Here is a 17,984-nt window from a genome sequence, read left to right on the forward strand (position 1 = left end):
AGCGTCTGAATGAGATGAAGGTGATAATGCCGGTGAAATGAGTCCGGGATCCAGCACCTATAGTTACCCAGCTTTTTCTCATATATTGGGTTGAGAGAAAATCCCGGGAAAAACCTCAACCAGTTAAATTTCCCCTACCGGGATTAGAACCCGGGCCATCTGGTTTGGAGGCTAGACGGGGTAACCTTTACTCCACAGGTGTGGACCTTTCGTAGTTTTTATCAGTCACAAAGGTACAGTAAATGCCTTTAGAAATTTACATACCACGATTTATCACCCCCTTAATCATCAAAATCATTTATATTAAAACAAAATGTAGAACCAGTTACATCGAGGATGTCAAAGCCCCCGCACTGCGTTCTCTCAAGAGCCAGCAAAACATTTTTGTAATTTTTCTGTGTGTATCTAATGCCTATTCACTGCCCTTTCGTGATTCGGGTTCCGCATATTGCAGATAGATGGCAGGACTGTGACCCACTTTCAAGTTGCATACTAATTCGGCTCTGGATGATGCGTATCTGTGGAGAGTTACGTCGTGTATTAGGATGAGTGTATGTGTAAGTGCAGTGTAGGAAATGGGAGAGGATGATGATGAAGATCAAAAGGGAAAACCGATGCCGGCACGTAGCCTACTCCTATCGAATAGCACCAAGGGGCCACCAGGCTTAATGCCCCCATCCGACGGACGAATCACTATCAACAGTTACATATGCCTTCTCCTCATATGCAATGCGAAGAGATTTGGGATTTAATCCAGGCATATTGGTGCATAATTTAGTGATTAGAAGTTGTGCGCCGCCACCTCGCCTAGTCCCGAGGTAGAAATTTTGTATGAAAATCTCTGATCCCCCCGGGAATCGAATCAGGGTCGGCTAATCTGGAGGCAGACGCGCTACCACAGAGCTAATTTGGCGGACATTATTGTAATTTATTATGCTAAAAAGTGAATCTTGTTGGATTTGTATTGCTTGTAGTATGGCCACATAATACAGGCGCTTTGACATCCCTGAGTTACATGGACATAAGCCATCTATAACACGTGAGAAAAGAAAAGAAATTCAACAATAGTCAAAGGCCTATTGAAATACCCGAAGATCCTACACACGTGATATGATCATTGATGTTGAAGCTATATGTGTATACATACATACATACATACATACATACATACATACATACATACATACATACATACATACATACATACATACATACATACATACATACATACATACATACATACATACATAAAATGTCTTAATGAAATAGGTAGTAGTTCTACAAATTTCATTTCTTTGTCTTTCTGAATTAAATAATGTGGCATAAAAATTATCTGACATATCAAAACGGACATACGCCATTTTTATCGAAATTTAATTATGGCTCGGTTCTTATAGTACTTTTTACGCTCTTTCCAAATCTGTGATCCGTTTATTTCAGAAAAAAAACATTTACATGCTTTTGCGAAAGTTAAAATATGCTGTTACTTTCATAATCGGACGCATCCACACATACAGTAGTTTTTTTCAAATGCGAACATGATAATTTAAGCCAATCAGATTGCTGAAAATGGCTAAAAACTGTTATGGTGAACAGTTAATATTTACATGTTTGCGTATTTTAATGATTACATTCCCTTTCATTTCGAAATTTTATTGAAATATAAGATTTTTGGGGCACCCTGAGTTCAATATGGGGCACAATACCTTGGGGAGTACTCCTGAACTGACTAGAAAACGTCAATTTAGTCCTGAACATTGCAAACGTGCTAAATAAAAACGATTAAAAATGGATTCGTCACCTATTAAAAGAGAGATCAAAGTAAAGCTACTTTACTCCAAACAGGAGAAAGTCTCAGGGGAATGAGACGCAGCGGGGCGATGCTATGAATGAATGTTGATGTCATAAGGTCACACACGTGTGTATAGGCATCTCCATTGGCTGACTCTCGAAGCACAACCAATAACACTGATACACACATACTTATACTACCCTAGTTACAAAATTAGATCACGGTTAATCTCCTGGTCCTTTAATCCCTCCATACAGGAAATAATATATGCAGGAGAGCGCACGTTTTCTAAACTGACGTTATAACGTTAATATAATCTATCTACTTCCCTCCAATAGATGACGCAATAGTAAGCACATTCCTTTCACGGTTAATCTCCTGGTTGGAGAACAGTAGAGAAACTTGCGTATTTTCGGACGTTATTAAGTAAACACTTCAGAAGTGAGTGAAACGGAACTCCCTTTCATCAGTGGCATGGTACTGTAATCTAGAATAATAATAAAAATATACACACTCATAATGAATATTATTGTTCTGAAGACCCTTTAAATGAATTGCAGTAAAATAAGAACTAAAATGTGGAAGTGATATTATAATAAGAATTGAATATAAATAGCATTCAAAATTTAATTTGTCTAAGTTTTCCAATTAAATATTAATTTTAGAATAAAACCATAACTTTCACAGAATTTTTTCATCATTATCCTGATTGTGGGTTGTGAGTTTCAAAAATGGACACTTGCATCTTTATTTGTTTCAAAAACGGGCAAAAGTTAATCTTAGTTTCAAAAGCGGGCAATGCAATTTTTAAGTAAGTTTTAAAGTGAAGACCAAATTATTTTGCTAATGAAGTTACCAATAAGACACACGATTTTTTTTACCTTCCTGCCAGAAGTTAACATAATGAAATAAAAATATGGCTCTACTGACAAATAATGAAATGATTCTTGTCCATCTTTTATACTAAGCTCCTCATACGTTGTATCTCAATCTGCATCTTCAAATTTAAAATTCAATGAACTTAGGTTTGATTCTCTGAAAGGTAATAGAGTTATGTTACATTTCTGTACGAAATGAGTATCCATCTCTTAGTCTGTGATGCTCCATGTTGTATAAAGCCGCGATCTTTCTCCATGCTATCCGCTTGTCTGGGAGTCTCACTACTTGTAAATGTATAGCGCTGGTTCATATTCTCAGGAGAGAAAAAACGGAACTCACTAAAAGAACCAATCCTTCAAGCAGATTATAATGCACGTCTAGTGTGTTGGCTAAAATCCCTCCCAAGAGGACGATAGGAGTAACAGAAGAATAAAAGGAGAAAACATTCTTCATTACTAATGTTTCATTACCGGTACTTCAAGTTTGAGGAAGACATGTCTTTGAAAAGTGATTTAATCAATTATCTACTTTTATTTGGAGAAATTTATGACATTAGAATATCTCAATATAGTGGAAATAGGGACGAAATGAAAGTACATATAAAATAATTTCACTACTATACTTAAGTAAGAAGTATTTTCCACTCTTCACTCATTAAAAAGATTGTACAACTATCAAGCTAAATTAAAGCAGACGCTTGTACAGACTCTTATTATGCCTCATTTCGATTATTGTGACGCTTTATTCAGGGATCTGAGGGTGGATTTATCCCAGAAACTGCAACGTGTTCGTAATGCGTGTGTTCGTTTCATTTGTAATGTCCGCTACTACGATCACATTTCGCCTTCTTTCGATAAATGATTGTGGCTCAGGTTAAATGAGAGTAGAAAGTTACATTCCGTTTCTTTCTTATACCGAATTTTGCACACCTCTACTCCCTCTTACTTATCTGTCCGAATCCACAGTCTTTCTCGGTATCATAACTTAAATACTCGGTCACAATATGATAACACGCTAGAAATACCACTGCACACATAATCTCTTTATTCTTCATCTTTCACTGTTGATACTTCTCGTCACTGGAATTCTCTACCGCCTGAAGTCAAGGGCTGCCGAACTTTAATTTCCTTTAAATGTAAATTAGAAAAATATCTTATGATGAGTTGCCAGACCTAACGCGTTGCAAATATTTAATGGAATGTGTTCCACTGTATTTATTTTTATATTTTTTTTTATTTCTTATTTTTATTATCTAAATCGTGTTTATTTATTACTTAAAGCCAATATGTATCCCACTGTGTTGTTTCTTTATTAATCTATTTTTGTGTACATTTTATTCAATTGTCGGTTTCTGGTTTAATTATGTAAATCCTACTTAAATGTAGTCTTTATTTTTACTGTGTACAATTTTTTTATTCAATTATCGGCTTCTGTTTTTATGTGATTCGTATTTGATTCTAACAACATTAATATGTATCTCACTATGTTTATTTTTATTTTATGAGGTAAATTTTATGTAACTACCTTACGGCCTTAACTCTGCCAGGTTAAATAAAGCCATTATTATTATTATTATTATTATTATTATTATTATTATTATTAATAGCAATTAATGACCTTTCTGAATTCATTAAAGCAATAACAATAATGTACGAGTATGCCATTGACACTATCTTCTTATGTTCTAGCTCTACTCTGAATGAATATTTATTACATACTCTTACCAACGGTATTTTTTCACAGATGGCTTTATGGTTTGAATCTAATGGTTTCTTGCTTAATCAAGAAAAGGCTTTCAACATAACTTTTAGCCTAAATGATCAAATAAATAAGGACAACAATCAAAACTATACACAATTTCTGGGGTTTTTCATAGACTCTAGTTTAACATGGGAAAAGCATATCTAATAATTTACACGTATATGCACAAAGTAATAAACCGTTTTATATATGTTAAAGAAACTAGTAACTTGCGTTACTCAAAATTATCTAAGATGTGCTTACATTACTTTCTTTCATAATCTGATATACCTTAATTTTCTGGAGAAATGGTACCAAAATTGGGACCGTTTTGATTTTTCAAAATAAAGCCATTAGACTTCTATGTAAATCAAACTATCTTGAACAATGCCTACCACTTTTCATGCAATCACAGATATTAACAGTTATAAATTTGTATATATGTGACCTAGTACCTTACACTCAACATAATATCGACAATTACTCATTAGTGGCCAATATAGGTACACGATCATGACATTAGGAATAGTGAACAAATTAATATTCCATACTGTAGATTATAAGATTACATCGTCGTATTCACGGCATACTTTTCTATTTTGAGGATGATCCAGTTTGGGTATGGATAATATTAATTTAATATTATAAAGCTATTATGATAGTATGAAAAATTTCTTGCTGCTTATATTATGATTAAAACATGAGAGTTTCCATATATGACAATCAACAATGTATAATCTGTATGGACAAATGAAAATCGTAGATGATTAAAATGGCTACCACAGATTAACAGCGGGCACAATGTGTTCTTTGGTATGCTAAATTTGAGAGTGTTAAAAGAGTTCAAAGGGAATTTCGACGTGAGTATGGTGTGCGTAATGTACCTACCTAAATACGATTCAATAATGTTGCGGTATCGAACATTTGTAGAAACAGGTTCTGTGTTAAAAAAACATGCAGGAGATCGCAGGCGAAACCCAATACGAAAAGCAGCTATCCCTTGGCTTGATCCCCAAACTCCCCAGATCTTGTCCTTCCTGATTTCTTCGTGTAGGGTTTTGTTAAAGACATTGTCTATTCACAGAGACCCAGGAACATTGATGATCTCTTATGTTACAACGGACATGGGCTGAATTGCATCAACGTTATGAGTTGTGTAGGGCGCGCAATGGGGGTCATGTTGAGCTCTGAGGAATCTCACATCTTTCAGTGTTGTTTACACAAAGTTTCAACAAATAAAGTTCAGTAGTAAATGTTTTACTGTGTTTTTATTTTATCCATACCCAAACGGATCACTCTGTATAATAAGCTTTCAAGGTAATATTATAAGTTACCAATCAAAAGCTTTAAAGCTAGATTTTATAATTGATTGTTAAAAAGTACTTGTTACTCTGTTGATGAGTTTTGTAACATAAATTCGCATGAAATTTATTGTTGTTTAATAATCATACTAATACATTTAATGTGAGTTGTTTAAATACATTTTATAACATTTATATAATTTTAAATGAAGAATCCTATTGTTTATAATAAATAAATTTTGTTACATTTTGTTGGTATTGTCCACACTTGTGGAGTAACGGTCAGCACGTCTGGCTGCGAAACCAAGTGGCCCGGGTTCGAATCCCGGTCGGGGCAAGTTACCTGGTTGAGGTTTTTTCCGGGGTTTTCCCTCAACTCAATACGAGCAAATGCTGGGTAACTTTCGGTGCTGGACCCCGGACTCATTTCACCGGCATCATCACCTTCATATCATTCAGACGCTAAATAACCTAGATGTTGATACAGCGTCGTAAAATAACCCAATAAAATAAAAAAAATTGTGGTATTAACATATCGTGTGTGAATCGTTATAATTAGTTTGTACTGTTTCAATTAATTTCACTTATATTTGTGTTTTTCACATGTGTCATAGGAAACGAAACCTATTACTTGTATGTCTAACGGTCTGAAATTGAAATGAATTGAACGGAATTGAACTGAATCTATAAAACTTCTTCTAAGACTCGAGTCTAGACAGAATAATAAGTCAACAAGACGAAAATCCATTACCTAAACAAAGAAACTCACAATGCAATAGTGCATTAGTATTTGTTTTGTTGCCATTACTTACCGACGACGGTCATGGAAGCAGATTTGATCTCTGTGTGGAAAAGTGGAGCATCTGCAGACACTTCACATTTGTAGAAGCCCGTGAGTTGCTTCTGCACGTCCAGCAGTGTCACCTTGCGGGCGTCGGACAGTGAGATCTGCAGAACAAACACACGCACACACATGCAATTGTGTTTACTCGACAAACAATGTGTATATAGAGAGAGGACACTCGCACTGGCACCTCTGCCTCCCATTGACTCGCCAACTCACCCAGTCGCACACAGAGAACTTGCCTAAAGGAATCATCCCCAGATTTAATTTAAAGTACAGAAACATGAGCTGAAAACGATTTTAACACTTTACTTCGATAAATGTGTCATTATTTTGCAACATTGACGCATTTTGTCTAAAGTGTTGCAGTTCTCGGCTAAAAACTACAGATTATATTATTTTATGATGTACCGAAGTACATATGGAGTTTCAGTTCAGTAATTCACCTTATGGAATATGGTGAAGAATCGGTAGAACGGAGAAGAATCCTCTCCGGCACCGGCCACAAAGCACAAGTAATCACTTTGTGATTCAAGACGGCGCCATGTTCCGTCGGACCCCGGCCACTTAGTCACTCGTAATGAGTGCACCTCTGTACTTGTGGTTGGACATTGTGTCTACTATCACATATACTGTACACGGTACATGAGGGTAGGCCAACAAAGGGGAATACAGTAGGTAGAGCTTAAAAATGAGAGGGATTCAATCCTGCATCGGAATTTGAATCCGGTGTGGTTTAGTGGATTAAGTGCCAGCACGTAAAGCTGGAAACTTGGGTTCGAGTTCCGATGCCGGAGAGAATTTTTCTCCGTTCTACCGATTCTTCACAATAAAAACTACAGGTAAGACTTAGATTCCCCGTTGGGAAGTTTAAATTCATTTCTCTGCCAGAGGGATGGTGACAGACAACTGTTTACTCTATATTACCTTAAGGGTAGATTCTGTACAGTCTTACCACATCCGTACGTAGCGTTGATTCAAACACCTCAAAATTAACCAAATATTTATTGTGATAATAATAATAATAACAATAATAATAATAATAATAATAATAATAATAATAATAATAATGAAAAAGGACACTATTTCATTAACTAATTGGGATTAATCTCTACAATATTTCGTTCCCTGTACCAGTCTTGCCACATCGCTACGTAGTGTTGATTCAAACACCTCGCCGGAGCGAATTTGCTCTTCCATTGTTACCATAACAGATATATTCTGTAGGCCCTACAGTGGATAATACTGTGGAATCCCGGCCATCAAGTCACTCAATTGTGTGCACTCCTTGTATAATTGCAGTTGACTTAATAGATGTCAACATATATGTCGAACATGGAGTAAGGACACAAAGAGAAAAACACTAGAGGGGAGAGATTCGGTGCTGTGGATTGAACTTCGGCGTAGCTCAGTGGTTACAGCGCTTGATACGTAGAACCAAGAACCTGGGTTAGATCCCCGGCGCCGGAGCGAATTTTTCTTCTCTAATAACCATTGTTACCACAAAATTAACCAAATATTGATTGTGATGATAATAATAATAATGACAAAGAACACCATTTCATTAACTAATTGGAATTAATCTCTACAACATTTCGTCCCCTGTAAGCATCATTTTCCTAACTTTACAGGAGAGGCAGTTACGATACTATCCAACATGGTAGTGGATGCGATAGTCAAAGTTTAAACCATCTTAACGGAAGGAAAACAATTTTTGGGGTTTACGGAATTTTACAGTCGATGCGCAGTGCTGGGGAATTTATTCTAAGCACCATAACTGATTTTCGGTCAAAGTGGCGCTTACGATATTCTGTCTTGCAAGGGATGATTTGTCTTTCAATGGGTTCAACTATAATTAATCCTATAATTATTTTTTGCAAGAATTTGTATAGTGTCTGATTCCAAACACTAAAAAATTGTTTTAGGATAACGCACAACACGGCTATAGGTGGGTGCATATTACTTCTCGTCGCCGAAACTCTCTTATTCACAGCGCTTCTATTTAATTTTTAGAAACGATTGAAAACAGTTAAATAATAATAGATAAACATAGAATGATGGTTTATTAATGATATATGAGCCGTTCAGAGCAGAAGTGGTGTAAGTCAAAAATGGGTAATGAGGGTTAAAGTAAACATTCTGTAAAATACAGCACAAAGTAGCAATTAATATTCAATTTATTTAAACTATTAGTAGTCAGTCAATACCACGAAGGATATATTAATTGCTACTTTGCGCTGTATTTTACAGAATTTTTATTTTAAACCTCATTACCCAATTTTGACTTATATCACTTCTGCTCTGAACGGGTCATATATTGATTCATACCATTCGTTTGAGTAAAGAAACAGTCACGTCTACTAAGCAAACCTATAATGATAGTCCATGGCTTTCCGCTACAGTGCTGGGTTCGTATGAATGTCTCGACTGGCTGAGAGGGTTCGATCTCCGGGTTCGTCCTTCCATAGAGTGTCTTTTAATTTTGAACTTCGATCGCAGCTTATTCTATACGATTCTAGTTAATACTACCGTACTTTAGACCGGAAATACGTAATCGATCGAAACATCATATGAAGGGTTCAGAACCATAGTATACCAAGCGCCAAATATTAAAGACGTAGAAAGCAAGGATTAAAATTAAGTTAGCATATAGCAGGTAATATAAAGTATACACATTAAAACTAAATGATATGTCAATCTTCATTAAACTATGGTATTCATTTACCTTTAACCCTTACTTTCTCCGTTTTTAATAAACGGCGCTTGGCCCACTATGGCACTGAACCCTTCATATGAACCAGAACAGTCCATAGTAGTAGCTAGAAAAACTCGAATTTTGTCGTTGGTATCATTAGACATCGCATTTTAGAGCAAATGCCTATTTTGTTGACCTATAAGAAACCGAAAAATAATTACAATTTGAAAGATTGATAGCAAAAACAGGACAAGTCAAAATATTAATTTTTTAGAAAACGAAAGAATTGACTCTCATGTTTATCATACAATAAAATAATCTGACATATTTTATATTGGTATCTCATATATCTACCAACTTTGGTAAAGTAATAATGTGTGAATGCAAACTTGTATAAACATATTATTTAAGACTAATAACTAATAATATTAGTTTTACTAGTAATTTGTAAGTTTTCTTCTTAGCTTTACGCAAAAGAAGTATTTAATAAATTACAAATCACAAGTAAATTTACTAGTATTATTATTTTGTAAATTATTATGCAAACAGGAAGCACAGCTGTTGGCATATATGTAGGGCAAAGTTGCCTATTTCCGTGATACCGCTAATCCCGTGATGCTTTTTTAAAATTGAATGTCAATCAAAGCTTTGCCGTTCGACCATAGCGCCAGACATCTTTCTCGAAAGAGTGTATCTGTCGCCTACTTTCGAGACATCGGTGAACTTCCTAGCAAGATACGCAACCCCGTGATATTCAGTGAAAAAAAGTATCACGGAATTAGGAGTATCACGGAATTAGGCAACTTTACCCTACTGGTAGTTGACTCTTCAGAAGATATTTCATGTTTTCATAAAGGATGTAAAAATAATATGCATAACAATTGAATTAATTATTAAAAGAGTATTTATTGATGCGATACGATGAGAAAACTCCAACTGAGTGAAGTAATCTTAAACAAAACAGTTCACTTTTACCTTAAAAGTAAATATAACTTATATATTTTTTTCGCTAGAATTTTCTTTTCTCGATTTCGGTTTTCTGAATGTTTGCAAGTTCTGAAAGAAAGATGTGTTCGTGAATAGATATTCGTAAATAAAGAAGGCGCAGGCTGCGACAGTGCCTCATGAAACAGTCATGAGGGACATGTAAAAAATATCAGATGGCTGAGGTCAGCTCCGAGAAGAATGAATTGCCAGAACCCCAATGCGATCTTGTTACAGATAATAATTCTAGCCGGCTAAAAAATTTCATTTCTCAGTTATGACGTATAGCGGGGGCTTCATTTACATTTTGTGCTGAAATGAAAGCTAAGAACTCCTAAAGTTATGGAAAATCATCATTTAAAAAGGACGGGAAGAAGTGAAGTATAGGCCTATGTAAAAATTCACAATGTTTTTACTCTTTCGCACGAGAGTTACAGTACTTTGTTCTTTTGCATTTAATGTCGATCAGACTTTAATTAAAACGTATCATTATCATCTTCCGAACATAGATCTTAAGTCACTGTGTGTTGCAAGTTCCTAACGACCGTTTTCCGTTGGGCTGGTAATGCGAAATTTTGTGTGGAATTCACAATGTGTCCATTCGTACCACTTATTTTTTCCATATATTTCTGAAATCATCTACGTGGTACAGCAGTTAAAACTAATAGACGTATTTCCATCTAAAGAAGACCTTTTATTACATCCGCGAGTGTTTTCAATAATAAATTATGTAGACGGACGTAGGATAGGGGCGCTTCTGGTGTGAGGTCCATATATTGCTGGGCCTCCACTTACTATAATAATAATAATAATAATAATAATAATAATAATAATAATAATAATAATAATAATAATAATAATAATATAATGATAATAATAATAATATAATAATATAATGATAATAATAATATAATAATAATAATTATTATTAATATTATTATTATTATTATTATTATTATTATTATTATTATTTATTTAATCTGGCAGAGCTAAGGCCAATAGGCCTTCTCTTCCGCCCAGCCAGACTCTAATTCTAATTGAATACAATTGCTTAAATAGTTATTACATTAATATCTAGACCGTAAAACAACATGAAGTAAATAATGAAAGTTGGATAAGTAATGTTAGTGTGACAATAATAAACATTGGTAAGAAATAGTTATAATAATAATAATAATAGTTATAATAATAATAATAATAATAATAATAATAGTAATAATAATAATAATAACAATAATGAAATAATTTAGATATTTATCTGTGATATATATAACCATTAAACATTGAGAAACCTGAAACAGCTATTATTGTTAACAAGAATTGTTAGAAAAATATTTCGTTAGCCTATTCTTAAATTGGTTTGATGTCTGACAGTCCCTGACATTACTCGGTAGGGAACTCCAAAGCCGAGGAACAGCCACAGTGAAAGAAGATGAATATGAGGATATGGGATACGATATCATATTCAAAAGGGCTAATACCCACCCACTCCCTAGGAGGATTCAAACTTATTTTCACAGCTGCAACACGAAGCCACGTAACTTAATCGTCACTTATTCATTCATTCATTCATTCATTCATTTATTTATTCTGGTGTAGTTAAGGCCATCAGGCCTCCTCTTCCACAACACTAGGAATACAAATACAATAATAGAAATAAACAGAAAAAAATACACTATATACAAAGTAAAGCTATACAAGAAATAAAGAGAGAGAAAAAAAACACTATAAACAAAGTAAAGCCACATAAAAATATACACAGGTTGCAGTCACACAAACTTTAAATGAGTGATTGAGTATCATAATTAATTGTATCCTAATTAATTAACTAACATAAACAAGAAACTTGCAATTTTAATCTAGATTAAAAAGAAAAAGAAAAAAAAACACAAATCAATACTTCTAGCAATACCTAACAACATTAACTAAGACAAAATTTTCCAATTTAATTTTGAATTGTGATAAAGTCCTGCAGTCCCTGACGTCATTAGGTAACGAATTCCAGAGGCGAGGTATTTCTACAGTATAGGAAGATGAGTATAAAGACGTTCTATGATGAGGGATGGAAAGAAGTGCTTGATGTCGGTTTCGAAGAGTTGTAAGAAATTGAAAGCGCGATAACAGATAATTCGGAGTAGAAGTATGCATGATTCTAAACAGACGAGACAGTGAATGTATTGTTCTTCGTTCCTTCAGACGCACCCATGAAAGTAACTGGTGGGAAGGTCACTTACGTCACTATTGACAAATTTAATATGTAACATTTACTTTGACTTAAGGTTAAATTCAGAGAAATTGCAAATAATCGTAATAGGGCATAATCGTTTACATAATACTCATGAGAATAGTACTATAGCACATACAAAATTAAATGGGATGGGTTATTGTTGAATACAGTGAAACAGTTAAAAACCTCATCATTTTATGGATAGCTATCTAAATTGGAACACCCAGCTGACACACACTTGCACAAATATATTTTGTCTACTTCATTCCTTGTTTCATATGAAAGAATTTCTAACATTTAGTCTAAAAAAGAATCTTTTCAGACGCTTGTAATTCCTCATTTCGATTATTGTGATTCCTTGCTAACTAATAAGTTCATTTCTAGCTGAGAGACTGAAATGTGTGCATACGATTCATCTGCAAGTCTCTTAAATTTAGCCATGTAGCGTCTTCTCTCCCATTACTTTCATGAATTTGTCTGAAGGAACGAAAAACAATACATTCAATGAATCTGGTATTTAAAGTCATGCATACTTTTATTCCGAATTAACTGGTATCTAACTGTCAATAATTTCTTACAACTCTTCGAAAGCGGCATCAAGCATTTATTTCTAGCCATCACAAAACTTATTTATACTCATCCTCCTAAATTGCAGAAATATCTCGCCACTGGAATTCTTTACTTAGTGGCGTCAGGGATTCCCGGACATTATCATAATTAAAAATTAAATTGGAAAAAAATTGTCTTATTCCATGGTTTTAAGTAGGCCTATTACTAGATATGTTGATTTGTATTTTTCCTAGATTTAAAATTGCAAGTTTATTGTTTCTATTCGTTAATATATCGATGGCCCAGAACCAGACTTTTCCAAGTCCATTTTACTTTTTTTTCAGGAGAGCTATTTTAAGCTCCTGACATTCAAAGCTTCATGTAATAATTTGGAATTGCTTCATAACCTTATGGAGAGGAATATTTATAATTTTGTTCGATTCATATATGCAGACAACAACTGGAACACAATGAAACACAGATTTATTTCCTATAAAAAGTTGTACTTAGAACTGTCTGTTTCTCAGCCATCGAATATGAGCTTTGTTTCATAGCTGGACATTTAACGACGCTGTATCAATTACTTGGTTATTTAGCGCCAATGTAATTTGTGATAGTAAGATGATATTTGGCGCGATAAGGCCGAAGATTCGCCATAGATTACCTGACATTCGCCTTACTGTTGGAAAACTTCGGGAAAGACCCAACCAGGTAATCAGCCCAAACAGGAATCGAACCCACGCCCGAGCGCAACTCCAGGTTGGCAGGCAAAAGCCTCAGCCGACAGAGCTACGCCGGTAGTCCTTAGCCTTTTTAATTAAGCAGGATATAATTATGATAACAAATATACTTAATCACTCATTTACAGTTTATGTGACTGTAGTCTATATACTTCTGTGTCTTTTATGTCTGTTTTAGGTTAGGATATATTATATAATGTGTTTTGTTGTGCCATTTTCATTTTAATATGTATGTTCTTTTAGATAGTTGTTGGATATAATCATAGGTGAGGGGAGTGAGACCTACAAAGTAGGACTTGTTTTAGGTACAAAGCACGTACCGTCAGAAGACCCGTGACACTGGATTTTAGAGAAAATTATGATAATATAACATCTGTGTGTATAATATTACTCAATAAATCCATCTATCTATCTACTACTTCTATGTCATTTTATTTTGTTCATAGTTTGACTTTTATTATTGTACATGTATTTTTGATGGTGTGGAAGAGAAAGGCCTGATGGCCTTAACTACATCAGAATGAATGAATGAATTAATGAATGAATGAATTAATTAATTAATTAATGGATGAATGAATGGATGAATTAATTAATTAATTATTTAATTAAAGAGTGAATTCAATAATGAAATAATTAATGCATTAATGAATCAATAAGTTAATGAATAAAAATAATGAATATCGAAATATATTATATATAACACATTTTAAACAAATATACGTAGGGGAGACTGTTGTACCTTTAGCATAGTGTACCTTTGAACATTTTTTGTTTTTAAATTTTTGCTGCTCCCTAGAGAACTCAAACTGAAGTAGATTGTAGAGAAAGCCATTAAGTAGCTCTGGTCGTAGTTTCAGTTTGATTTATTGCAAAGTGTGAGTTCCGTTGACAAAAGAAATTTTTTAGTACAGAAAGTAAACATTTCGTTCATTGATGTATTTTTTCTAACACAAAACCAGATTGCATTTGTTAATATCTTTCAAGTACGGTGTGTTCCCTATCATCTGGTGAGTAATAACATATTTTAATTTCCATGATTTATTTGACTCTCTTAGTTTTCGGAGCCATATTTGTTTAAACGTGCACCCTCTTGTACCTTTGAACACAAAACATCTTGTACCATGGAACATGTTCCAAATTACACGATATTATCGGTTTTTGTTTTTCTTTTATTTTAAGGTCATGTCACGAAGTAAGTCTGGAGTTAAGAGGTCCCCAATTGATTCGGATGTCTTGAAGAAAGCTGTTGAAGCAGTTATTGCTTCTCCACTAAATAAAATATAAATCAGAGAATCCTGCTGTAGTTTATGATTGAAAATACATTTTAAATATGATTGTCAATTTTTACAGCTATATTCCCACCTATATTTCATGTGTTCCGACTTACAAGAGGGTATGTTCCAAGGTACATGATCCTGTTGTACCTTTGAACACATTACATATCTCCTCATTTTATTTTTTCCAACCTTCATAGATATGTAAAACAGGAAAATACATACAGGAAGTTATAAAGGAATCTTCAATAATTATTTCAAGCATTTTTTCATTAAAAAACTTTCATTTCCCAAAATTAAAAAAAATTAAATGTGAAAAGTGTTTAAAGGTACAACAGTCTCCCCTAATAAATAAATCTCCGCTTTGATGTTCCATAGTGTCTACGGGTTATCAACTTATCAATAAGGATCCTCACCTAGGCGTAAATATTTATCGGTGGTAATGTGATATCTGACCAGTATTGTCTCCGATGGATACCTAGCTTCATGGTTTTAATCGGTTATTAAACGACGTTGTATCGACTGCTGATTATTTAGCATCAATGGAATTGGTAATTGCGAGAAGCTTAGTTTGTAGCGAAAGATCTGCCTTTATGCAGAAAACTATGAATGAATGAATGAATTGGTACAATCCAATGTAAGGTAAAAGTCATTTCTACGTGCATGTACTCGTATTTCAAACTTTGCATTATTATTTGTCTTATTATCATAAGCAGTGCTAGCTTCTTTAATAAACTGTGGTTTACCGTTACACGCAAGTACGTAACTATATCTAGATAGGTAAGGACAATGCCTAGCGCAGAAAATTATTCGTCACGGTGTCAGATCGTGCAAAGTGATCAGTTCAGTTTCAAGGTTGCCACTTCACCTGCCTTCACTATCTACTGTGTCTTAGATATGTTTTAAATTTTTACAAGTGTTATGAAACTAAAATTATTCGATTTTGCTCTTAACGCATATTTTCAGGCCTTCGCTGATACTTGATAACCTATGAGTATGCAAGCTTTGTTGCCTACCTCAAGTCACAGTACAAAATATTTAAAATTCGATCACTACAAACTTTTTCGGCTACTTTACCGACTAGCTTAACGATTAAATTAAGATATTACTTTTTACAGAAAAAATATATCGTCTAAATATATCCGAAAAACAAGTCAGCAGAATTGGGAAGCAGAGATAATGTTCAAAATCATAATGTCGGTACGTAACGGAGAATAATGACATATCGATGACTGAGAACCAGATTGTTCTACGTCCAATTTTTTGTAAGAAAGAAATCTGTGTTTCATTGTGTTCCAGTTCTTATCTGCATGAATCGAGCACAGTTGTAAACATTCCTCTCCATAAGGTTACTGTGAAGATATTCCAAATTGTTTCATGAAGCTTTGAATGTCAGAAGATTAAAATAGTTCTCCTGAAAAAAATGGTAAAATAGACTTGGAACTGTCTGGTTCTGGGCCACCGATATGATACTGCTGCCATGCATTTCAATATTCCAAGAAACACGGTGGAAAAGATTGATAATCAAAATTCTAACGGAAAAAAAAAACAGCAACAACATTCTCAGTGAATTTCAATCAGTTCAATTAAGACGAAGTGCAAGAAATTGTAGAACACATTTTAGTTAAGAAAACACTATTCTTTCAGCTGAAAATGTATTATGTCCGATGTCCGACTTTTAATCTAGTCGAGTAAGCTATTCAAATGTTGAAAAAATTGCCATCCGGAAATCACTTTAAGATCATTGGACACAACCTCATCTGCAAGAGTATAAGATCTGGACAAGAATAATGTCACTATGTCTTTTATTTTGAAGTATTTGCAATAGAAACAAAAATTTTCCATCACATCGAGTCTTCAACGTGGATGAATTAGGGCTTACAACGATTCAGTCTAAATGCTCAGAGGCACACACTTTGAAGGGAAGAAAGCAAGTGGAAACTTTAAGATCTACTGAAAGAAATCTTTCTTCAACTAATCCAATCTGTATATCAGCTGGAGGAAATTCAGCTTTCCTATGACATAATCCTGCGCTAGTACGCATGAAGATTGAATTGCAACATTCTGCTCCACCAGGATCTGCATTTACTTATCACATAATATTCTGGATGGATGCAGCCAGATGTTTCCACGGAATTATTTAAACAATTTTTAACCATAAGAATTCATCTGAGGATGGTCCTCTCCTTTTAATAATAGATATGTACGTGACTCACACAAGGAATATTCAGTTTACAGAACTCGTAAAAAGAAACCACACGACTGTTATGTGTTTACTGCGGTATTTCAGCCTCAAGATTCAGCCACATATCTCTTTCATGGTGTCATTCAACACTTCTTCTTTTCAATAGATAGAAAAGTTTCTTCTTGATCATTCAGGATGTATTCAACATAATTTAAAGTGAGTAGGCCTCTTGTGGAAGCAGCAAATCAAAATATAGTTTCAAATGGATTCAGATAACGTGGAATCATGCCTTTAAATCCTGATACGTTTCATGAAGCTGAATTTTCGGCATCACAAATGACTTTCTACTTTCAGACAACTAGAAGAAAAAGAAGATAGATATATCCCACCTGCTCAAACAGTACGTACACAGTCTATAACTCAAACCTTAATTTCCCTTAATGACAGTCCAAAACGTTTCTTTCCAGTTTCCACAAATCTATTTGCAGATCTAAAATGCAACAGAAAAAAGGGAGTAGCAGCAGTTTAATCTCAAGTCCGTATGGGATATAAGCTTTAAAGATAAATGACACTATAGCTCGCGCAAGGAATGATTACTGAAAAACAGTGGTGGCGTTACTGTCTGTTTTGATGTGTGTATGTAGGCACGTCAAGGGGGCGAGAGTGCGGGCCGGTGGAAGTACTGCCTCTTCCAAGAAGATGAACAGATGGGGACATCGCCTGTGGAAATGAAGAGCGTAGCAAGAGAAAAATTCGAAGCGAATTAAACGCGCA

General features: G+C 34.4%; 1 protein-coding gene across 2 annotated transcripts in view; it reads right to left on the bottom strand.

Annotated features, from left to right (window-relative positions):
- LOC138700051 (CD166 antigen-like) overlaps nt 1-17,984 on the bottom strand; it is a 1,161,032-nt gene that overhangs the window by 404,953 nt on the left and 738,095 nt on the right. For both annotated transcript variants that reach the window (XM_069826355.1, XM_069826354.1), the window contains exon 3: nt 6,525-6,660. In XM_069826355.1, coding sequence (XP_069682456.1) covers nt 6,525-6,660 — 136 coding nt within the window. The remainder of the gene's footprint in view (nt 1-6,524; nt 6,661-17,984) is intronic.

Source organism: Periplaneta americana, chromosome 5, assembly GCF_040183065.1.
Source record: "Periplaneta americana isolate PAMFEO1 chromosome 5, P.americana_PAMFEO1_priV1, whole genome shotgun sequence".
NCBI classification, from domain to species: domain Eukaryota; kingdom Metazoa; phylum Arthropoda; class Insecta; order Blattodea; family Blattidae; genus Periplaneta; species Periplaneta americana.